The 25,324-nt window shown below is 51.2% G+C and overlaps 1 protein-coding gene across 1 annotated transcript in view; it reads right to left on the reverse strand.

The window, feature by feature from the left end:
• The window catches only part of LOC119432495 (phospholipid-transporting ATPase ABCA3), a 39,282-nt gene that overhangs the window by 1,851 nt on the left and 12,107 nt on the right, over nucleotides 1-25,324 (reverse strand). The window contains exons 4-7 of the mRNA XM_037699660.2: nucleotides 9,059-9,272; nucleotides 7,133-7,596; nucleotides 6,106-6,173; nucleotides 2,442-2,459 (exon numbers count right to left, since the gene is read on the reverse strand). Of these exons, the coding sequence (XP_037555588.2) occupies nucleotides 2,442-2,459; nucleotides 6,106-6,173; nucleotides 7,133-7,596; nucleotides 9,059-9,272 (764 nt within the window). The remainder of the gene's footprint in view (nucleotides 1-2,441; nucleotides 2,460-6,105; nucleotides 6,174-7,132; nucleotides 7,597-9,058; nucleotides 9,273-25,324) is intronic.

The raw sequence follows: 25,324 nt of genomic DNA on the forward strand, positions 1-25,324 counted from the left end.
GTGCGATCAGCTGTCGGAAATGCAACTGAGTTTTCGCTAACACACTGTGCTCCAATCATGCTAGATTGAATCATGTGGATTGAAGACGCGTGCACCAGTTGGCTGCAAAAATAGTGACTGGCATGTTGAGGAATGGAATGAATCTGTGTCGCTAAGTTCGCAGGCCGCTGCTGCAACTGTCCGAACGTGCTACCAGCACTTCGAGATGTACGGCTTTCCTCAAGGATACAAGAATTTGCTCATCTGCCAACATTGTATCGCCAACCTTCACAGAAAGGGCTGCAGCCCCGGAACGTCGGCAAGAGTGAGTACCACTCGTTAAACAATGACAAAGAGGGTAGTGCCGCTTCCTGTCATAGTAAGTTTCGTGCACCTTATCTTACACATCTATCCCAAATGGCAGGAAAACTTACGCCCGCTCTATCGCCGACGTATCAAGAATAAGTGAATGGGTGCACACTTGAATATATGTGCACTATATACGCACAATAAATGACGGACTACACCGATGGCGCACGAATGGTCGACGAATGGTTTCGTGATGGTCCACAAGAGTAAGCGAGTTACTAGCGGTAATATATATTTGCTACAAGGTATTACAATGTACAAAACAGCTACGTTTCAAGCCTTTTGTGCAGCAAGAACAAATCTATCGGAACTGAGCACACCCGCGATCGATTAGGGCGAAAATAATCATAGTGGCCGCACCGAGGTACTTTACTGAGTCAGAAACTGACAAGCCGCTGCTTCAAAATATTTGCCAAGTAAAGAACAAAGAGCTAAAACACACTAATCCTGATTCAATTCATGAGTGGAATGTTTGGATAGCTTGGAATACATATTTGGCCCCGCTATTAGAACAAACACCCTATACGCTGCTCGCGCCGTTTGGACATAGCTTAATCAGCTGCGAAAGCGCTTTTGCATGTTCTCTGAAGCTGTGATCAAAGGTTCGTGTCGTCCACCCAGTCACCGTCTACGTTATCTCCCGAAACAGAGGTTTTCTAAGCTGCGCCGGCGTCATACACTTCCATTGTAAACAAGGAGGCAACGGAGGCAGTTGAGGCAAGCAATGGACACGTCACCGCGTGATCAAACATGGCAGCGCCCACGGGATCTCCACGAAAAGGGTCAATAAGAAAGGAAAATGTGAACTCTAACACAAAGGGCAGTGCCTTGCTATTTGGGGCTCCAGCTGGTTTCCTAAGGACAAAAAACATACCGGAGCAACTTTCCTCACTAAGATGAAGCGTGCGTATGCTGGTGCCAAAATACGGAGACCAATATGCACATCCCAATGGAGTGAGAAGAGATTCACCCAGTGAGACCCGTAGGTAACGCACACTCACCAGGAGCGCTTAGATTTAAAGTGAACGGAAGGATTAACCCGTAAGCAATCAAGCTAAGGAAGCGACGTTCTCAGTATTGGTGGGAAAAAAAAAAAAACCAAGGGAGAGATTGATACCACTGCATCCGCTACATGCATACGTACCGGTACGAGGTAGATAGAGAAGTTTTTAGGAAGGAAAAACATGATTAAGTAGAGATATTACAAAATTGATGGAGTGAAAAAAAAAAGCATTGCGTACATGAATAAATCACGGAGGCTAGTTGACAAATTGTCAACACCCCGTTTCAAACGCGATGCCAATAAATTTTTATGATCATCATCAGCAGGACCGCGCACAATGTTAAAGAAATCTCCTGTGGGAGTCATCTAAATGATGCGTAAGCTTTTGGTGCTAATCACGTGCTATTTCGTCCTCGTATGCTGGCCAGGTGTGTTTGGTATAATGGTGAGAAACTGTGAAATCGTGAAACGGGGAAGCGCGGTTGCAACAACCAAGTGCTTATTGAGATCAGCATGAGATGAGGAAGAGGCGAGCTGTAGGGATATTGTCTTATGATATATGATGCTTCGTTTAGATGATAATGCTGCTTCATGAAAGAGGAGCACTGGTCGATGCGTGCTGTATAGTACGTGACGTAATTGAACAGTGTCATCTTTGGTCTACGCACCATCGACGGTTTCCTCCGAGTAATACAAACTGATCTCGAAGGCTAGGCTTTTCCTGGCTGCATGCGCCAGGATAATTCTTTTTTGTCGCCAAGCCGAGCTAAGTGGTAGGATATGCTAGTTGTACTATGTCAGTTGCAGTGCTGGCACCTATTCGCGGCACAATTTATTGATGAGGTTTTGGATCTCACGGAGAGCACAGGACTGCGAATACAAACTCGCAAACTCGCATCCTCATGGTCGCCGCGATGCACTGATCAGTTCCGCGCACTCTGTGGCTGCACTCGTTAGCGAGGGCAGCGTCGCTCATTAGAGTGCACTTCTTTTACTTAGTAATACGCAGAGAGTTAGTGCGAATGCCTAATAATATACGAACGGCCATTTTAAGTAATCAGTATGCTATACTGAATAACAACCGACTTACGTTCAGGAACCTCATATACTGCAATGGAAAGACCAAACCTTCACTGCCAGGCCACACAACTTACTGGTTTTTGAAGCTTTCTTTGTCAATTTAAAATTATAATTCCTGTTCAAATGGCGAGCCGCGTGCTGGATTCTATCACTTCAAATCATGCTCATTTCATTTTCATCAACATTGGACAACGCATTCTGGCCAGTTGTCAGTGCCTCAGCTAGTTCTACAGCGCGCTTCGCGAAAGGGGCCAACACTGAGTGAACGCGTCTGTACATACAAATATTACTAAACTTTATCGCTGTGCACGTAAAGGCTACCCGATGTACCACGAGACATGTATAAAAAACGGAACTCGCACAGAAGAATGCGTGATTTTAATGTGTATAGCGTGGCGCTTGCCTCGTCTGTGAAATTTTCCGAATAAGCAGTTTCACAGGCTAGTGTTGTGGCTTTGAGGGATACAAAATGATCGTGTACCAAGTTTAAGGGATGATGAGACCGCGCTACCTGAAGTCTAAACCCAAGCGCCGGTAGCGAGCGCTCCAATACAAAAGGGCACGCGATTGCTCCGACGGGAAAAGAGGCGACCAGCTACGTTGGAATCTGTTCGCTAGGAGACCAATCGGCGCTAGTGTCGCGGGCGGGAACTTTTGTTTGCCGCGCCTATTCTTGACTGCAACTAAATTCTCGCCCGCTGGAGGTCGCGCCGACAACCAACCAATGTAGGTTCAGCCGTAGGTTCTCACCTTACCGACTGCGCTCCAACGTTGCCTGGTGGTTCTCAAAACGTGCTGATGATACCGTGCGCAAGCACGAAAAAAAAAAAAACACAGACAACGAATGTCGATAGAATTTCGCTGTGTACCAGTATGCGTGCCATCGCGGTGGAAAGACAGCATTTCATCACTTCACCGTTTCCCGAAAGTAGCTGGCGACGCGCAACGAGATGCGACGTGGGTAAGAAACTTCACCGTTGGGAAAAAGGTTTTGTTCGAAACATTTCACTCTGGACGACTTCTTTATTCCAGCGAGTAGACCATTGCTTTCTTTTCATGTATTTTAAATATGTTCCTGCCGTTTCAAATCGTGGAGTGTGCTTTGTTTATCAAGGAACTTTAATAAATTAGTGATGTACATTGTGCGGCGTGAAGCTTCCTCGCGGCCGGTCGGCCATATACTTCCACAAAGGCAGTCTTAAATTCAGTTGATGTCACAAAAGTTGTCTCGTGGTTGCGGAACCACCGGTTAGCGACATGTGCTAGATAAAGCATTGGCGTGAAATCCGCCAGTCCCGTACATATAAAACAACCGCTTAAAAATGGATTCTGTAGAAGGCAAGGCGAGAACGCAAGAAGCGGAGTGCAAACTAGGCGTCCTGCATTCTTGTTCCAGGATATTTGTGTATACTCATACCTCAGCTGTGAAAGGTGTCTTGTGCCGTGTCCACTGACATTGCTGGCCTTAGCATACGAGTGTTACAATGAGCGCAAATTGTTACTTTGTGGTGAAGTGGAATTGAATCTGGGTCCTTCCGCTGCTGAAATGCTTCAAACGCTGATACATGGTGTTATATCGCCATGCACCGCGCGTGCCTATGAATCTGGGCACCTGATGTAGTCGCTTTCTACCCTCGTTCTCTATTTTGTCCCTTCCCCTCTTTCTTGCTGTGTGCTATATATTGCACGCGATACCCGCAATAAACGTTCTTTGCTCGGTTGCTCTGCTTTGGATTACGTGGTCACTTCACATGGGCAGCAGGCTATTCTAGAGGGTATGGCAGAGGTTAAAAAATTACACCATCTTCCCGTAGGGGAACCCTGAGTAGTGTGCGAAGCAGCCATGGGGTCGACCACGGCGCTGACACTGGCGTTGACGCTGGCGCTGTCCGTGGCACTCATCGCGGCGCTGCGTAGGTAAGATTTCCGGCGCTGCTCGACGAGTAATGGCTGATCTCATCGAAAACCTCCGAGCCGCCCCCAGAGGCACCGGCAACAGTCACCAACGCCACGCGCGTTCGGTGCGAACGCGGATAAAACGCTGACGGCGTCGACAACAGTTCTGCGCGTTGCGGCGCCCCCCAACGGAGTATGCAGCGCCTACCGTCGCACCTCTAACCTAAGCTGCTTCGCATTATCGCGCGCGGAGAGGAGCGTCGGAGAGGACAGTAGGAATGCCGAGGGGACAGGAGTAGAGATAAGGAGAGGAGAGGAGGGGGAGGAGGATGCGCAAGCGCAGTAGGGGTGTGGACGCCGCACGGCGGAGGGAGGGAGGGAGTGACATAGCCCCGACCATAAGCTGCTTCGCATCTAAAAGTGGTTGGATGACGCCGACAAAAGTGTGAATCTCTTCTCGGCCCGAGGAAGGAACTAGAAACAAATGTCGAAGAAATAGCAAGAAAAAGTGAACAATTTTCAAATGCTTAACAATTCTGTTAAAAAAATTCACCGCCCTTCCACTACAGTGAAGAAGGGTGCAAGCGAAAGTTGTGTTGACTCGTTTGACGCACGAGCGCGTGCCGAGCACGAGCGCGTGCCGAGCACGAGCGCGTGCGCAAACCGAAGTGCGCCAACGAGCCATCTGCGGAAAACTTTCACTCCGTCAACACGGTTAACCAGCGCAGCTGAAACGTGCGGCCCTGGTGTTTATCACTGGGTGAATCGCGAGGGTTCTTTGAAGTAGGTTACACACAAGTTCGGCTGCGACGGAGAAGAGCGACGTCACTCACGGTATCCCTGCAGTCCGCCGTTGTCGCTTGCATTCGATGTCTCGAATTTGACGTTGTTTACAGTTTCCTATTCTGTTGGGTGCCTGAGCGTCAGTTATGAGTGTTGGTCCTTCATTCTGAGCGTCTACACATAGGCCTCGGTCCTTATATCTTCTATGCTGTATCCCCAAGCCGCATGTGGCGCGTTGAAATCGCCGACCACGACTAGCGCCTGTTTGTCAGCTACGCTCAACGCTTTACGGAAGAATGGGTCAAATTTCGGCTTGTATCGGGATGAACTGTATATGTTAAGAATAAATATACTTCCCACTTCTTTGCGGGAGGGAGTCAGTCAATTCAATAAGGACGTGGTACGCATTCCGGTATCGTGCTCCACAGTCGCGAGGTTTCCATGTACCAGCGTCGTGACGGTCACCTTCTCGCCGGAAGCACTGTAACATTTATACCCCGATAATGCTGCCATCCCCCAGGTCTCCTGCGGGGCGATGATATCTGGTGTCTCTTGCTTTTAATGAACTGCTGCAGGCTTCCTCGCTTGCGACGATACCCGCGGCAGTTCCATTGTCAAATCGCGTATTGGTTCCGCGGCGCCATGTTGATTTATCTGATCTTCCCCGGTGACCTTGCTATTTTCGACCGCAGTCGGTCCGCTATACGGTTCGCTTTTAACCGGTGCCGCGCCTGCTGGCTGAATATCCGTTTGTGTGCTTTGTAGTGCCGCTACTCTATTCTCTAATCCATCGAATCTCTACATACATGTTTGTGATTTGTTGCTGTAGCCCACCAAAGATTTCTTTGAAAGCTCTCATAACCTAGCTCGCTGATTAAAAAAAAATCACAGCATATACACGGGGTGAATGATGATGAGTGGGGCGAAGCTCCTGAGCGGAAATCATCGGTAAAACCGTGACTCTTCAGTGAAAGTTCGCACACTACATCATCAACAGCGCTGGAGAACGGCAATGGCATTGGCGCGAGCCTGGTCGTTCTTGATGGAAGATATTGTGACTAGACTGTTTGAGAACCACAATCTGTCGCACACACCACAACTATGGCCGAACGAAACGTCTAGAAAGTCTCTCTTAAACCGCGCGTCGGCACCTTCGGGCTGAGCTCGCCTGATGCGTTTTGCAGATGCCTCACGAGCTCTCACTGCATCGGGGTCTGCCTGCCGATACGCGCGCTTTCTCGCCGCTTCCCGTTCTCTGACGTTCTGCAGATCCTGTTCACGCCGCAGCCGTGCCGCTTCGGCCTCTCTTTCACGTACGGCAGTATCTTGGCGGCGGCGTCGCGCAGCTTCACGGAGCGCTTCTGCCTCGCGGGCTCGCACATCGGGATTCTGTCTGCGAGCGCGCGCTGCCACCGCCTTGCGCGCTCGCCGCTCTGCAGCCCTGCCCATCCGGCGACGTCCGAGCGCGCGCCAACAGCGAACGGATTTTATTACAACGCTCTCCCTAGCGTACGTCGCCAGGATTCTGTCTGCGAGCGCGCGCTGCCGCCGCCTTGCGCGCTCGCCGCTCTGCAGCCTTGTCCATCCGGCGACTCCGAGCGCGCGCCAACAGCGCCATCTAGTGAACACTCCAAGAACTAAACGAGAGGTGGCTACACACAGAGGATGTACAGACCCACGCCTTAAGGAACTTCGCCCCTAAAAGTCGCTGTTTTCCTCAAATGTTTCTTGTGCACTCCTTTTGTGTGGTTGTGCTTCCCCGTTCGCTTGTGTAGGAACGGGTATTGTAGCTCGACTAGGCGTCGGCGTCCTACTGGCGGAGGGTGTGTTGCTATGCTTTCTTTGTTGCTGTACCTTCGTGCTTTCTGCCCTAAGCTGCTTGATCTCTTCGTTAAGCGCTGCATTCTCCCGCGTAATCTGTTCTAACATGTTTCTAATCAGTGTCATTTCCTGTTCTAGAGCGGACCCCTTGGTTTGAGGCGATTGATCAGTAGTACCGGAGACCGCGCTTGACCAGCTCACCTGTGCTTTGCTCCCGTCTCCCTCACAAGAAGTGCTCGAACCATGTCTCGGCCTCCACCTTGATCTGGTCCATGATCTGGCCCGGATCCTGGAGGCAGGCCGCGTCCGCGGCCTGTCTCCCCGGAGAGTCTCGGGAAGGAACCGGACCGGTCTCTTCCAGGGTCGTGCTCATAGTTGTTCCTGTTTATTTTTTCGTCGATTGATGGCTGCTTGCTCGCTGCCTTCTTATGGTTATGGTTGTTGTTGCTCCCTATGGCTTCTTTGTTGTTGTGGTAGTACAACTCTTCCTCTTTGGCCGCTTCCCTCCTCCGTCGCTCCCAGCGGCGCCTAATGACCAGGTACGGCATCTTGTATCTTGCCTTGCACTTCTTGTCACCCGTGAGGTGGTCTTTGCCGCAGAGTTGGTACTCCGCTTCACAGTTGTGGTCCTGCTGCGGATTCCTGAACCCGTACCCGCGGCAAATCTTGTTTTCGTGGTTGGCGCACACGTCAGCTCTGTGCCCTGTTCTTCAACATCCGTAGCATATGTCGATCTGCTTAATATACAAGGAGCATCATATAAGCATCGCTCCATTTCTCACATATCTTGAAACGTGGAAACCTTCAAATAAAACGATCACGTTGCCTGTGTTACCCATTCTCTTCACGTGAAAGGCCCTATGTTTGCGCGGCGTTACCAGACTCGTACCTATGTCCTCTGGACTCTCCTCCTTGGATATTTCTCTGGTGAGACCTTTGGATGTGTTATCAGGAGCTGCTCTGTAAGCGCTCACTTCAAATTTTTGTTCTACAAAGCAGAGCTTATTGATAGCCGCATATTTCCTCTCCCGGTCCTCGGATAGCGTGTTGAGCACCTCTTTGTTTTGCTTGCTGTTCATACATATTCGCTATTCCTCCTGGCCCGGTCCTCGGATAGCGTGCTGAGCACCACTTTGCTTTGCTTGCTGTTTATACATATACTGTTTTCCTGCGCTGTCTCCGGACCGACCCCGGTAGCGTTGCGCAGGCAGCAGTAAATGCGATCCACATGAGTAGTCTGATACGTTAAGTCTGCCACGTGGACGCATGATCACTCTGTAATCTTCTTGTGGTTGATTAGGCATCCTACTTGCTATGATGTCGTAACTTGCGTTCTTTCTTCCATTTTTTTCTTGCTGCTTGCTCTACGAACGTTCTTACAGGCTGCTTGTTTCCCGCCAATCCGGCCTCACCACTGCATCGCTTCTTCGCGCCTCTTCTAACTTCACACCGGCCTCATTCTTTTCCAAACTCCTCCGGTGGCATTTCCTTGCCTGCCACGCTCATGAGCTCCATTATGACACCAGCGAAAACTCTCGAAGAGAAACGGCTTAGCTCTCCCGCTACGCGTAGCGGGAGAAAGAGAACGATTGACGGCCGAAAAATGCGCCCGCCTCGTAGCGAATAGTATCCTTGGGGTCCTTGGCACTCTCCATTATTATTGGATGCTCTGCGCAAGATTGCGATTTTCCACCAATAATCATATGAAAACTGCTGAGCCGACGCGACATGCACCCGCAATCTGTGGTGGCCTGGCGACGTTCCGCCAAGTAGGCTTAAAAGGTTTCTTCGAATAGCGGTACCTACCCAGTGCCGCGTCCACAGTGGCCCTTGTCGGAGTGAAAGAGATTCGTTCAAGAGATGTACGTATGCACACATTGCTACATACTCAGTGGCTCAAGATGGAATGAAGGTTGGTTTCCAACCCTGTTACATCAGCACACCAGACCGATGCGCTACCCATTCGGCCAGTGACTATCTAGTGACCCAGGTAAGTGGGAGAACGGTTGGTTACATAATGCAAATATGTATAGATACAGGGATACAAACACACACAGATGTATGCACAGCCACCGAAAGTGCACAAAGTACCATAAGAATTGTAACGCATTAATATAACCGTTGTACCTTCTGGGCGCCCTTGAGTTGAATCCCGGGAAACTGCTTCTCCACAGAATGCTTGAACTTGGCTTCGTCGAAAGTGACAGAGGGTTTGAAAAAGAACTCGAGTCGGTAGCCCTGACCGAACTTTTCGCGCAGGTGCTGCAGCGTGCCCAGGCACATCATTTGTCCGCTGACCATGATGGTGAGTCGGTCGCAAGAAAACTCGCATTCGTCCATGCTGCGAGTTGAGAGTCGTGCGGAGCACAGCATTAGACGAAACGTACATTTTATAACTAAAAGACGCCTCAACTCGAGGCCAACTCCGATTTTCCTACTCAAGATAACATAGAAGGCGGGAATGCTTTTGCGAGAAACCACTGCATCTGTTTGAATGCGCTGCATTTAAGAGCGAAAGTTGAATTATGGCACCCATATGAGACAGAATGTTGATATAAAATGTTGTTTTTTAACACCAGAGTTAACAGCGGAGCTGTTTAAGCCGGCCGTAATTTGTGCCGCCTGCCACTGCGTTGATTATTAACCACCTCGCGGAGCGTCGCGCGCTATGCTCGGAAAGAGAGAAATATAAAATGAGAGCGAGAGAGAGTGCGCGCGTCGCGCGCTATGCTCAGGATAGAAAAAGAGAAAATGATAGCGAGAGAGAGGGAAGAAATTGTAGCAGCACCAAAGAGGCAACGCGCAGAGAAGCTGCCGACGCCATCCGCGCTTCTCCGTTTCCCCGCATTAGCGCCGAACGCTCGCGGTGTCCATGACTGCAGCAGGCGCCTCTGGTGGCGGCAAGGCCGAGCTGCCACCAGATGCGCGCTACTGCGCATGCGCCGTGACATCACCCCGGCGTGTAGTCTGCTGCGCGCCGCCCGTACACTCTGCATAGCTTTCGCCCCACTTCCCCTACGTGTGCTAGGACTGCAAGTGCTTCGCGAGGCGTTCCCCGATGCCACGGACCACAAGGAAACGCTTATACACTTCGGTTAACTTAGCATCACTTTGTATTACTTGGTATAACTTAGCATGACTTCGTATAACCAGGACCAGCTAGGAACCGATCAACTCCGCTGTGTGCGCCACTAGTGCAAGCTACCTCCTCTGCTGTCTGCTGTTTTTTTAAAGAAATTGCCGAAAATTGGTAACTGTCTAAAAAGTAGAAGCCCCAGGTTGACAAATCTGTAATTGTACGCCCAAAAAGGATATCTCACTTTTGTAAACTGCATCTGCTGGAGCATTTTATGTGAACAAATAGGATATAATACCTTGCAGCTTACGTAAAAGTGTTAGAATGAATAAGAGTGTTTTTAAAATATTCCCTCAATTTAGAGGTATATTCAGACTGGCTAATTAAACATCAATTTTATGTGCTTTAGATGCACTATTAGGTCTAGTTTACAAAATTTTCATATCGTTTCTCATAGCTCTGTGGCAATGTTGTAAGCTTGCAACTAAATGTTTTTGAACGTTTTCACATTTTGCAAAGTTGTAGTTAAAATTTAGGACACAAATAGAAAATACCCTTCCTAGCATTACTAGACTTTCAACTTACTTGCAATTCAAAATGCCTCATGAAAATTAATGAAGTGGTTGCCAGGAAACAAGGTTTATCTGTCCAATGTATTTAGATAGATGCTCACTAGCTAACGCTTTATTTTAAGTGACGCTGTTTCCATATCTCTTTAAGTGGTGATAGCCACATACTTAATAAAAAATCGTGATCGACACCCACGATGGCCATGGTCTGCCGGTTTGTTGAGGCGAACACCTTTCTGTAGTTCTTTGGCCGGTGCCATGGGCGAGGATTCGTGGCCAGACTTGCACCGCCGTTACAAAGGCGTCGAGACAAAGGACACGTGATCTCGCGAAATTGAGTTGCGTTGCGAACGTAGTTCTACGATGATAACGTAGTTCTCGCAAACAGATGGGTGCCACATACGGCATTTTGGGACTGTAAAATAAGTATTTTGCCGAATTTCTGTGAACATTCAGAACTACTGCGGAGGTTGCAAAGGCGGGGAACTGGGCTTGAATGCACAATCGTGTTTAGTTTAAGAAGTCCGACATAAAGAAGCACCATACCGCGACATCCACCTTGCCTGCTCCGGCGGCCTGCTCCGGCGGCAACCCCTTCTTGGACAGTCACCACCCCTCAAATAGATCCACCGGTGTTTGCTGGACTTCACGGTGACGACGTTGAAGACTAATTGAAGCAATACTTGTGCGTGAGTGACTTTAACCAATGGGACAAATCTGAAAAACTGAGGCACGTCGCCTTCTATCGCGCTAGCGTCGCAAAAACTTGGTTTCACAACCACGAGCTCGATTTCTTCAACTGGAGCACGTTTACACACCACCTACGCCAGACTTTCGGGAGCTCTTATGTCCGCTAAGATATCGCCAAGAAGAAGCTTGCTCAGCGTGTTCAGCACTCTGGCGAGTGGTACACTTCGTGCCTAGAAGACGTCCTCGTCCTCTCCCGCCGTGTGAACACCTCGATGGCATAGTGACCGTGTACGCCGCCTGCTCCGGGGTATTGGGACTCTGGCAATCAATGCTCCTGTAGGGCTGAAGCCCACTACCGTCGCAGATATCATCAGTACGTGTCAGCGGCTCGATGAGCTTAAAATGATCCACTTACACCCTGGCACATCTGATTTCAAGGCGTCCAACGATAGCGAGCTACGTGCTCCGATTTGCTCCATCATCCGTGAGGAGCTGCACGCTCAAGCTTAGTCAACCCCTCCTGAAGTCCATATGGCGCCTTCTGGGGGCGGACATAAGCAAACATGCGAATGTTCACAAGCAAAGAGGCAAGCTAATGCTTCACGTTCCCCTACGGAGTACCGCCATTCTGCGGAAGGTAATGTACGAGATGCAAAAGCCATTGTAAAACACTGATTTCCGCCTTTCTGCAGCAGGATGGCTCCCAAACCAACGTCAGAAGCATCAACAGTAACAACAATCGGTAAATGTGGTTGAAATATACGCAGTACTGAACGCGAGGCAAATACTTCCTTGATGGACTGAAAGCTGTATTCAGTGTCTTGGTCCCAGACAAAAAGCTTGTCCTTGCCTTAGAAGTTTTCTTAGAGGCTCGACAATGTCAGCATACTGAGGAAGAAATTTTGCATAATATCCCGTAAGGCCCAAAAGTGAGTGCAAATCCTTCTTGTCAATAGGCTCTGGAGCCTCTCTACAACAGCCTTGATTGTATCTTCCATCGGCAAAATGCCTTGTGTGGAAATTGTATGGCCAAGGAAAGTTAATTAAGGAATACTGAATACACACTTGTGGTACAACTACATGCCTGCATTGCTTTTTCTAGAAAGAACATTTCGCAAGTTTCTATCGTGGTCATGTTACGTATGACGCCAAACAAGTACATCATCAAGGTAACAATGTACCTGGACAGTCTTTTAACACAGATGAGATGATCTGCTGAAAAGCGGATGGCGCAGATGCCAAACCGAAACACACTCACTTAAAGCGAAAAAGACGCTAATGAGAAATAAACGTGACAAGTTCACGGCTTTTCTCGGACAATAGAAGCTGATGATAAGCGCACTGCAAGTCCAACTTACTGAACACAGTAGCAGCTGCCAGTCGACGCAAAAGTTCATCAGTCCTAGGAACAAGAAAGGCGTTGACGACAATTCTCGAAGATCGACGCACAGTCGAATGGTATTGTCCTTTTTTCGAACCACGACGAGCGGAGAGATCCACTCGGATGCTGACACTCGTTCGATGCTATCAGCTGATTCGAGACGATGCAGTTCGGTGGAGACTTGCTCACAGAGAACAAGAGGTAGCGGACGCAGTTTCGCTGAAACTGGATGAACAGAAGGTTGAAGACGAATGTCATGGATGAAGCCTTTTACAAGTCCTAGCTGATCTAAAAACAGATGAGTAAATTCCGCTGTAGCGTTTTACAGTAGAGACGAAGACTTGACTTCCGGAACAACCGGCGTTTCGGTTACATGTTGACACGAAAGGAACATCCATGAATGTCTATGCCCAAGGCTTGTATCGCGTCTAGGCCCGAAAGAGAAGTGCCTTTATCAGTGACGTGAAATGTCACGATTGCAGAATTGTTGCAGTATATATGTCACAACCGCGAAAAAATGCCCTGAACTCAAAATTTCTTGATGTGAATAGTTCTTGAGTCGCAGACTTGAAGCAGATAATGGGAAGACCTTGAAATGTTCTTCACAGGTAGCGCTGTTCATCAGCGAGACAGTAGCTCCGGTATCCACAAGAAGCTTGATTGAAGTATTCCCAATCAGAACTTTGGCGATGATAAGGATGTTTATTGGATGGCACTCGAAGCAGCGCAAGGGCGACTGTCCAAAAAGCGCAGCACGGACTCTCAGCACGAGCGGCGCTCGAGAGCCGAAGGAAACGACCCACTAGAAGGCACTGGCGAGGGAGACCCACTTCAAGGCGCTGGAGCGAACGACCCACTACAGAGTTCCAACGCTTCACTACAATTACCCCGGGTGTAAAAAGGGAGCCGCCCGGCGACTTAACAGGTTGTCACCATGAGTGGGTCATGGTATATCTTGAGGCGCTCCACATTGACGGTGTCGCGCCCTCGACGGCGCATGTCCGAAGACGGTTCAACGGGTTCGATGAGGTAATTTACTGGGGACGTGCGTTCGACGACACGGTAGGGGCCTTCGTATTTGGGCAGCAGTTTCGAAGAGAGTCCAGTTGCGGTGGTAGGGACTGAGAGCCAGACGAGCGCCCCAGGAAAAAACGTGGGCGCAGAAGTGCTGTGTCGCCGCGAATGCTCTTCTGCCGCTCTTGTTCATTTGTAGTAAAGGTCCGGGCCAGGTCGCGACACTCTTCAGCATGTCTAGCTGTGGCAGATATAGGGGTATACTCAGACGTCTCTGGCTTGTACGGAAGGATCGTGTCAATCGTGTGCGACGGGTAGCGGCCATACAGTAAGAAGAACGGTGAGAAGCCAGTAGTACTCTGAGGGGCGGTATTGTAGGCGTAGGTGACGAAGGGCAGAATGGCATCCCAATTGGTGTGGTCGGCAGCGATGTACATTGAGAGCATGTCGCCGAGCGTGTGGTTAAATCGCTCTGTGAGACCGTTTGTCTGTGGGTGGTAAGCAGTAGTTTTGCGGTGAACGACGTGACACTCTTTGAGAATGGCTTCGACGACTTCCGACAAGAAGACACGGCCTCGATCGCTGAGTAGCTCCAGGGGTGGACCGTGACGCAGTATGAATGGGTGAAGCAGGAAAGAGGCAACATCTCGTGCTGTAGCCGCTGGAAGGGCGGCAGTTTCGGCGTATCGCGTGAGATGGTCAACAGCGACGATGGCCCAGCGGTTACCAGCCGACGTCAGAGGAAGAGGACCGTATAAATCGATGCCAACGCGCCCAAACGGCCGATTAGGACATGGCAAAGGTTGTAGACCTGCTGGCGAGAGGTGCGGCGAAGATTTCCGGCGCTGACAATCGAGGCAGGAGCGAACAAATTTCTGCACGTACCGGTACATTCCCCGCCAAAAGTACCGCTGTCGAATTCGGTGGCAAGTTTTGTATACCCCAGAGTGTGCACACTGTGGATCAGAGTGGAACGATTCGCATATTTTAGAACGGAGACTGCGGGGTACTACCAGTAACCACTGGCGGCCGTCGGCGCTGTAATTGCGTCGGTGAAGGAGCTCGTCGCGAACGGCGAAATGGTGGGCTTGACGACGCAATGCGCGAGTGGGTGCTGTTGCCGACGGATCAGTGAGCAAGTCTATCAGCGAGACAATCCATTGGTCCTTGCGCTCCTCTGTAGCGATGGTGTGAAGGTCGATGGAAGAAACGGCCAGCTGAGTTCCTGAGCAGCGGGCGTTGTCGTCGGGTAAGGGGGAGCGCGAGAGGGCGTCGGCGTCGGCATGTTGGCGTCCGTTGCGGTAGAGCACGCGGATGTCGTAGTCCTGCAGACGAAGTGCCTAACGGGCGAGACGGCCTGAGGGATCCTTCAACGACGACAGCCAGCATAGTGCATGGTGGTCAGTAACGACATCGAACGGGCGGCCATACAATTAAGGGCGAAACTTCGTAAGGGCCCAGACGATCGCCAGGCATTCTTTTTCGGAGACGGTGTAGTTGGCCTCGGCTTTAGTAAGCGTACGACTTGCATACGCCACGACATATTCAAGGAACCCTGGCTTGCGCTGCGCAAGGACAGCGCCAAGGCCAACACCGTTGGCGTCCGTGTGCACCTCTGTAGGGGCCGTAGGGTCGTAGTGGCGTAGTATGGGCGGAGACGTCAACAAACGACGGAGCTTTGCGAAAGCGTCCTCGCACACTGACGACCACGAGTCGAGGGGCCCTTTACAGCCAAGGAGCTTCGTCAGTGGCGATATAATAGTGGCGAAGTTTCGAATGAAACGTCGAAAGTAGGAACACAGTCCTACGAAACTGCGCAGTTCTTTGACGGACGTAGGTCTGGGGAACTCGGCTACGGCCCGAAGCTTGGCAGGATCTGGGAGAATTCCATCCTTGGACACGACGTAGCCCAGTATTGTCAGCTACCGTGCTGCAAATCGGCACTTCTTTAGATTCAACTGTAGGCCGGCGTTGCTCAAACGCGTAAAAACATGCCGGAGACGTTGAAGATGCGTGGAGAAGTCCGGCGCGAAAACGACGACGTCGTCGAGGTAGCACAAGCACGTGTGCCACTTTAGGTTGGGCAAGACGGTATCCATCATGCGCTCGAAGGTCGCGGGCGCATTACACAGTCCGAACGGCATGACGTTGAATTCGTACAAGCCGTCGGGCGTGACGAAGGCCGTCTTCGGTCGAGCGTCCTCAGCGATAGGGACTTGCCAGTACCCTGAGCGCAAATCGAGCGATGAAAAGAATTCAGCTCCTTGGAGGCTGTCAATCACGTCGTCTATTTGTAGCAGCGGCTAGACGTCCTTGCGGGTTATCTTGTTGAGCCGTCGGTAGTCCACACAGAACCGTACGGAACCGTCCTTCTTCGCAACAAGAACGACCGGAGATGCCCAGGGACTGTTTGATGGTCGAATAACATCCCGTCGAAGCATGTCGTCGACATGCTCGTTAATGACACGACGCTCTGCAGGAGATAGGCGATATGGACGTTGCCGCAGTGGCGGTTGGGAGCCAGTGTCGATGCCATGCGCGACAGTGGACGTGCGGCCCAAGGAAGTCTGCGCGACATCGAAAGATGGGCGAAATTATTCCATCAGGCACAGAAGCTGTGAACGCTGGACTGGCGTAAGGTTTTCATCGATGGAGGAGCCAAATACATCTTCGGGCGACGAATCCGACTTCGAAACAGCACTGAGCGTACAGGAGCTGGGCCAGTGCGTGTCATCGGATGCGTCCACAATTTGTGCGTCCTCGAGGGGTTCCACTCTGCCGAGACATTCCCCTCGCAGCAATGTGACAGTATAGGGGGATGGATTGGTAACAAAAATAGCACTGGCACCGTGAGTGCGATGCACTGTCGCAAAGGGGACCAACAATCCTTTCCTAGTGCGAACGCGATCAGATGGTGAAAGGAGTGCAATGGTGTCACAGAGACAATCGCAGCACACTGACAGAGCCGCTGACGCGTTCGGAGGCACTTGGGTATCGTCTGTGACGAGTATCTTCTTCGAAAGCGATGGTCTGTTAGCCGGCGTTATCTCTGAGAACGGCGAGAGTTCTATTTCGGCGGGTGTGCAATGAATGACGGCGTTGTGGCGGGAGAGAAAATCCCATCCCAGGATGATGTCGTGCGAGCAAGCAGGAATGATGATGAATTCGACGGCATACATGGCGTCCTGAATGACTACGCGAGCTGTGCATACTGCTGTTGGGTGAATACTTTGGGCGCTAGCCGTACGAAGGGATAGCCCCGAAAGTTGCGTCGTCACTTTTCGGAGGAAACGGCTAAGTGTGGCGTCCATAACGGATACGGCGGCTCCAGTATCAATAAGGGCAGATGCGCGAACACCGTCTACAAACACGTATATTATGCTCGAAGGTCTCTGCTGAAGGCTTTCACAGTTCGATAGTGTCGCAGCCCTTGCCTCGTGGACTGCGACGTCTAGTTTTCCCGATCTCGTGCGACCTGACGTGGCCGCATCGGCGACAATGAGCGACGTCGTGGAGACGGTGAACGGCGGGTAGATGGAGCTGGGCGGAACGTCGGTGACCCAGGCGGTGGTGGTTCGTAATTAGGGCGCCTGGACTGGCTCATTACGGGTGATGCGACTCTAGGCGGCTGCACGCGATTGCAAAAACGTGCAACGTGGCCGGCGTAACCGCACGCAAAGCATATGGGACGGTTGTCGGAAGTGAGCCAACGGTTTGCCGGAGAGGGTCCCACCCATGGCTCAGGACGCGGTGGACGTAGCGGCTGCTGATATGGCTGCATGGTGGGCTGCAGACGGAGCCTAGTGACATCGGCATACGTAGGCGGTACAGCCGCTTCGAACGACGGTGGTCCAGCGACGGCTTCGGCGTAACTAAACGGGGCAGCCGCAGAGATGGCTTGGGCCGGTCTAGCGACAACTTGAGCGTAGCTAAGTGGCGCCGGTGCCGGAGGGCGCTGGTGACATTCGGGCATGACTTCGGCGATTTACTGTTCAATCACTCGGCGGATGGGAGGCGGGAGTGTGGTTGATGGCTGTTCCACATGCTGCGGGTGGGCAAAGGGCAGCAGAGAGAGCTGGCGCGCAATTTCTTCGCGCACAAATGTCTTCATTTCTGCCAGCAAGGTGGTGTAGTCAGAAACGGCTGACAAGCCAGCGAGATCTGCGTCCTGTGCTGGCGGCCGACGGGTCGACGACCGCTGCCTGCATAGCTCCTCATAACTCTGGCACAGCGTTATTAGCTCTGCCACCGTGCGAGGATTTTTGGCGAGGAGCATGGTGAAGGCGTCGTCGTCGATGCCCTTCATGACATTCTTGATCTTATCCAACTCGGACATGGTCGCGTTGGTTTTCTTGCACAAGTCAAGGATGGTCCTCTATGTAACTGGTGAAAGATTCCCCTGCCTGCTGAGCGCGTTCGCGCAAACGCTGTTCTACTTGTAGCTTACGAACAGCAGGGCGGCCAAACACGTCGATAATTGCAGTCTTGAAAGCGGACCAGGTCGGGAAATCGGACTCGTGGTTGGTGTACCACAGACTTGCTACTCCCGCCAGGTAAAATACCAAGTTTCTCAATTTTCCTACCTCGTCCCATTTGTTGGGTACGCTCACGCGCTCGTAGATAGCGAGCCAGTCCTCCACGTCGGTGCGTTCCGCGCCAGTGAAGATAGGTGGATCGCGTTGACGAGGGACACCGGCGCATGCGGGTGGTGCGGGAGGACGCGTTTGCTGGGAGGCGTCTTGTGGCATGGCAGATGGTAGTGCACGGGATCGAAGCTCCAGGGGCATCGAAGAGGCTTCGGAGCGGTTTTGAGGGTACAGCACTCTCCACCAATTGATAAGGATGTTTATTGGATGGCACTCGAAGCAGCGCAAGGGCGACTGTCCAAAAAGCGCAGCACGGAGTCTCAGCACGAGCGGCGCTCGAGAGCCGAAGGAAACGACCCGGTAGAAGGTACTGGCGAGGGAGACCCACTTCAAGGCGCTGGAGCGAACGACCCACTACAGAGTTCCAACGCTTCACTACAGCGAAAATTGTTTCCGGGCGGACATTTGGTGCTTGTATCGTCAGCACTGAAGGAACTGTACCTGCCAAATCTGTTTCATCAAAAGAAGATATGAGCTGAACTCTGGCTGGAGACGCACGATGCGTTTGGTTGCGCGAACGGCAAACGGTAGCATAATGTCCCATTTTTGGCATGCGCAGCAGGTAACGTGCTTAGCTGGACAGCCTGGATCGGACGCTATGTGCTGCCTTGATTCACACCGGTAGCAATGGAAAGAGGTGTCTTGACTAGGCTTGAAAAATTCTTGCCGACGGCCATGTTGGTCGGCTTCTCCAGATCGCGGCTTACCGCCATGTCGTCGGATGCCATCTTGTACTCGTCTGGTCTAAGAAGAAGCTTGGCGCGGACCGCCCTCTTGAGCACCCGGACGAGGAAGGGGATAGTTGGCGACGCCATCTTGCCGCGGAGAAGAAACGCCATGTGCTGTAGACCCGGTAAAAACTTGTAAGTTCCTTGTGAACTTGTTTAACGCTTCGCCCAATTTCTTCCGCTTTTTTCAGCGTCAACGACAGTCCCTCGTAGAGAAGTGTCTCACGTATTTTTGTTGACGCGAGTGCTTGCAGAATTTGGTTGCGGAGCCACTCGTCGTGCCAAGCGCCGAGCGCGCAGGTTGGAGCCAAGCGTGAAGCGAAGTCGCGAATTCTTGGAAAGTGTCAACTGTGTGTGATGACGATGACACGCTTCAGTTGGAAGAAAAGGTTATTTATTATAATGAAAAACTAGAACTTTGCAAGCTTAGCAATTCCATGTGCTTCGGCTCGGCGCGATCGATCCTCCCGAATTCCCCTGCGCCCCCTCGTGTCCGCTTTCCCAAGCCAGGATTAAATGGGCTCCTTGATGCCAGGTGGCGCTAGTCTACCGTAGTTGATGCGGTCCCTAACCCGCGAGGGCCTGGAGCATGTTGGCATCGGTGGATCGGCTCCGAAAGTTGATCCCTGATTCTTTGGATTTTTGTCACATCGTGTCTCCGAAACTGCTGGACGCCATCGGAAGGACATCCGGACCACCGAGGATAGCTTCTTGGCGGGCAAGTCCGAATTTTCTTCATCCTGTGCGCCCCCGAAGTCACAGTGGCTGAGCTGCAACGCTAGGCCTAACGCCGACGGCGTCTGGCTCCAGAGCTGAAGCGGTCGCGTCGCCCGACGATGCTCAAGCCCCACGTGATGGAGATCATGGTCGAGGGAGATGCCATTACCGAAGACGAGTTAAATGATGGCAGCTGGACGGCGTTTGAAGCGCAGAGTAAATTTTCTAGGCGGAATACCTCAGCAGCCATCCCATCTGCGAACTGCACTGAAGGAGCCTCCCCGGAGGAGACCGCGAAGAAGCCACCCCGCTATTGAGCGCGGAAGCCAACGCTGCCAAGACATAGACCCCTCCCAAAGTTGCGTAAGGAGCATCTTAAGGTTGTTATACGCCCACAGGGAGCTATAAATATGCGAGATTGCGGCTCGGCTGCCGTCCTCCAAGCCGTTTGCGCCGCAATAGACGCCGACGCAGAAGACGTTCTGAAGAACGACCAGATAAGGGTGCACCGCATCAATAATACTGTCATCATCAGCACGCCGTCGTTAGCTAGAGCGGAGGCCTACAAGGACATCAACAGCCTCAAATTTGACGGACAAGATTACCGTATGCTAACCTGCGTACCGGCACCGGATAACTCAACGCGGGGGGTGTTCTACCACGCGTGGTCTGGCGAAGGGGACGCCAAGATATACAAGGAGCTGCAAAAACGCAATCCGGGGCTTAAACTGGCCGGAGCCAGGAGACTGGGTTCATCCAGACACGTACTCATCGCCGTAGCCGAAGCCACACTGCCAGCTTACGTCCGCTACTTTGGAGACACACACTACGTCTACCCCTTCAGAGAAAGAGTAGAAGCCTGCTTCAACTGTCGGAAGACAGGGCATCGCATGGACGTACACCCTCTCCCAAGAAGGGCGCGATGCCGGAGATGTGGATTTGAGGAACATGAAACGCCTCCCCCAGGCACACCTGGCACATGCTGGGCCCGTTGCATCGTGCGCCACGGAGGCCATCCAACCGGGGCTCGCACCTGTAGGTACCGCTTTTATGAGCAATTCCAGGGAAAAACCACAACTAGAAACACCGAGGCTACAAGCAAAGGGAAAGAACCAACAGAGACGCCCTTCGTGGAAGTATAAAATACTGAGGATGGGAGCACAGCATACAGGGATGGTCTGTGTCGCAGCCGTCCCGTCACCCGTAACATCAACCAGGGAGCATCGGAGGCGCGCACCAACAGCGCGCACCACCGTAGTGGCAGTAGACACCGCAGCAATAGCAGGCCCCGTGGTGACAATAAACAACGACCTGCCTCGATGACACAGAAAGACCAGGAACCAGGAAAATCAGTGCTGAGGCAGCCGTCAACACCGAAGGAGGCCGAAAGAGGAAGAAGACCAGAGGACACACAGGTGAGGGAGCTTGCCGCAGAGATCCGTAATCTCAAAAAGCAACTCGCTATAACAAATCATAAACTTGCAGCAACTAATGAACAAATTAAATTTCTAAAATCCGAACACACTAAAGTTACAACTACCACGCCCGCCACGCGAGAGATCTTGGCTTGCGTTGGGAAGGGTGACTCCCAGGATATGGAGGTTGTTGAAGGGAGAAACCCCAAGAGGAAGTTAGTAGAGCCTACCTCAATGGCAGCCCCCGACCCCCCCCCCCCCCCCCCGGTCCTACCAGTCTCACCAAACGTATGGATAAACTTGAGGAATTGCTTAATAATTTCGTACAGGAGGTTGATAATCGCATGCAGGTCATGCAGGAAACATGCAAAAAGGCTTTGAAACTTGCATCGTGTTGATAGCTAAACAATCATCCGCAACACAAACAGGCCAATCAAGCAAGGAGGTCCAGTCGTCCGCTGCCGTATATAGCAGCAAGCCAGCTATATACGTGGACGCTGCACAGGAGAGCGCTCACACGTTCACAATTGCAGTAGTCAACAACGAAGGCCAGACAGTGAGCTCACGTAAAATAAGCGCAGGCTCCATTCACGAAGCCGAGGAAGCCGCAATTGCACTTGGTATAGCAGCATCGCGATACAGCTTCATAGTATCGGACTGCATGTCAGCTATTAGAAGTTACATGCAAGGGTCGGTAGGCCCACGAGCTTCCGAAATACTGAGCGAACCGGCTGGCAAGGTTACGCTTATCTGGATGCCGGCCCACTCTGGGAATGGCGGGAACGAAATGGCCCAAAATTGACGTGATTGCACTCCAAGAGACGGAGACCCTGGTTGAATTGACAGGATATGCCACCTATAATGAGGTATCATCAGAGCAGAGAAAACCCCGTACGGCCGTTGCAATTCAGCGTAACATAGCGGCTGAGCAGGTGGATTTGGAACTTCCTAACCTTCACTATACGTGCGTACGGCTACTCCCTAAGAGCAAGCAACAACTCCCTGTGATTATCCTGAATACATATAGTCCACCAAAAGACAAATCTATTCCCTTCGTCACCCTCCTGAGGAAGATTTGTAGGGAGGCAGGAAAGTCGCAAATAGTCGTCCTGGGAGATCTAAACGCTGCGCATATGGCGTGGGGATATGATCGTAACTGCAGAAAGGGCCTCACGATTATGAATGCCGCCAACAGATACGAGTTCTCACTCATCACCGATTCGGAACAACCCACTCGCATCGGCAATAGCATCTCCCGGAATATCACGCCAGATCTCTGCTTTGTCAAAAATGCGGACGGTGCTAGATGGTCTAATACAGAGCTAAACCTCGGCAGTGACCACTACATGCTCACCATTGACATCCCGGCCAAAGGGTACCCCAAAAAGAGGAAATTCGTCACGAAACACACAAAGTGGGATCTCTTCAGATTCGAACGTAATAGAAAAGCCCCGTCTAGCATCACGGACCTAGGTCGATGGGTCAGGGAACTGATAGGGGATGCCGATAAACATACAACGGAGATTCCTTTCGAGGAAAACGGCCCTAAACCGGACTCAAAGTTAATTAACCTCTGGGAACAACAGCAAACGCTACAAGCAGAATGGTTGAAGAACAAGCATAACCATCAGCTTAAACTTCGTCTGGCGGGACTCGACCAAGAGATTCAGGACTACTCGACACTCCTTAGTTCATCGCAGTGGTATCAAATCTGTGATAGGATTAATGGACAGCTGGGTAGCAAAAACCCATGGAAATTGCTAAAACACCTACTCGATCCAGACCAATCGAAGGGCGCCTCTCAGGAGAAAATGCTTAAGATCGTACACTCCTTTCCAGGTGGGGAAAAGCCAATGATGGACCTTCTCTGCTCCACATACCTAAACACCAAAGTCGATAGTGACTCTTATGAACCGTATAAAGGTGCTCCCATTGCCGATCTGGATCAAGATTTTACTGCAGCAGAGGTTCGTGCGGCCCTGGCCAGCCTACGCTCCACATCGGCGGCAGGCAACGATAGAGTAACCAATAAAATGCTCCGCAATTTGGATGGAGTTTCTATTGACGCCATCACCAAACTGTTTAATGATTATTGGCACGATGGTTCCATTCCTCCTGAATGGAAAGACGCAAAAGTAATCTTTATACCGGAAGCCCAGCAAACCTCTTAAATTAGAAAACCATCGCCCTATTTCAATCACATCATGCCTGGGAAAAGCGATGGATCATGTGGTCTTAAGTCGACTTGTCGAGTTCACGGAGACGAAGCAGCTCTTTCCCCCGACCATGGTCGGATTCCGCCCCAACGTCTCAGCCCAGGATATTTTATGGCAACTGCAGAGAGATATTTTAGATCCAGGGATCCCTGTAGTAACGAGGACAATTCTGGGACTCGACATTAAGAAAGCCTTTGATAATGTGGCGCATCGAGCTATTCTCGAGGGTCTCTCAGCTCTAGGGGTTGGCGACAGAACCCACACCTATATCAAGGCTTTCCTGCGCGTCCGAACCGCAACTCTTCATTTTAGCACTGCCTGCAGCGACAAGATCTCCATAGGGACTCGCGGTACCCCTCAAGGGGCTGTCCTTTCTCCCTTTCTATTTAACGTTGCAATGTACCCACTTGCAAGAAAAGTATCGGCAATCCCGCACATAAGACACGCTATCTATGCGGATGACGTGACTATATGGACGCATCGAGATGAGGTGGTGGAAGCGCTGCAGAGGGATGCAGATGAAGTCCAACGACATGCTCGTAAGAACGGGCTCGAGTGCTCTCCGGCAAAGTCGGAACTCTTCTTAATGTGCAGGAAGCTCCCTAACGCCATAGACAAGTATAAAATTCGAATCAACGGCGCACAGGTGCCAATCGTACCAACCATTCCAGTACTCGGTTTGTACATCCAAGAAAAGGCCCAGAATTCAGTGACCTTAAGCAAGCTACGAACTACAGTCCAACAGCTCAGTAATATGCTCAGAAGGATGACAAATCAGAATCAGGGAGTGAATGAAAATGAGGCATGCAGACTAGTCCAAGCCTTCTTCATTGGAAGGCTGGCCTACACGTGCCCATATCTCTACCTCCGAAAATCTGACTTGAAAATACTCAATACCATGATCAGGACCGTCTACAAAACGGCATTGGGAATCCCTAAAGGCACCAGCAGCCTGCGTCTCCTAGACCTCGGAGTGCATAACACTATAGAAGAAATAATTGAAGCACATAAGGCTGCTCAACTGTGGTGCCTCTCATGTTCTGCTCAAGGACACAAAATTCTAGAAGCCATGAATCTCCGCCCCGTTGCCAGCATAACGGATCGAATTCGTATTCCCAACAGCATTAGGAATAAAATTATCATCTCCCCCCCTTCCCAAAAACATGGGAGAAAACAATGTAGGCAGGAGGAAAGCTCGGGCCGAGGCACTCGGCCACCACCTTAGCAGCAAGCCAGCTATGTACGTGGACGCTGCACAGGAGAGCGCTCACACGTTCACAATTGCAGGAGTCAACAACGAAGGCCAGACAGTGAGCTCACGTAAAATAAGCGCAGGCTCCATTCACGAAGCCGAGGAAGCCGCAATTGCACTTGGTATAGCAGCATCGCGATACACCTTCATAATATCGGACTGCATGTCAGCTATTAGAAGGTACATGCAAGGGTCGGTAGGCCCACGAGCCTCCGAAATACTGAGCGAACCGGCTGGCAAGGTTACGCTTATCTGGATGCCGGCCCACTCTGGGAATGGCGGGAATGAAATGGCCCACCGTGCTGCCCGAGAATTAATTAACCGGGCGGTGGAGACATGTCCGGGACCGCTACCAGGCGGAACGACACCCAGTCACAGCTACAATGAAATTGTCACCGCGTACAGGGAGGACCGGCGGATATATCCACCACCGGATTGTTCCCTTAGTAGAAAGCAAGCCACGGATCTCCGCAGGGCGCAAACATGTACTGTCATGTCCCCCACAATTCTATCTTATCTATCCAAAGGCGACTGTAATTCAAAATGTAAATATTGCGACACAGATCAAGCTGATCAGAATCATATTATATGGGTTGCAGGAATAATCCTCCCCCAAGAAATCTGCTGCGGCATGCTCCGTCACAGGAGGCGTGGGACTCCGTACTAAAATCTACTAACCCTCAAACCCA

The sequence above is a fragment of the Dermacentor silvarum genome, chromosome 11, assembly GCF_013339745.2.
Source record: "Dermacentor silvarum isolate Dsil-2018 chromosome 11, BIME_Dsil_1.4, whole genome shotgun sequence".
In the NCBI taxonomy this organism is placed as follows: Eukaryota; Metazoa; Arthropoda; class Arachnida; order Ixodida; family Ixodidae; genus Dermacentor; species Dermacentor silvarum.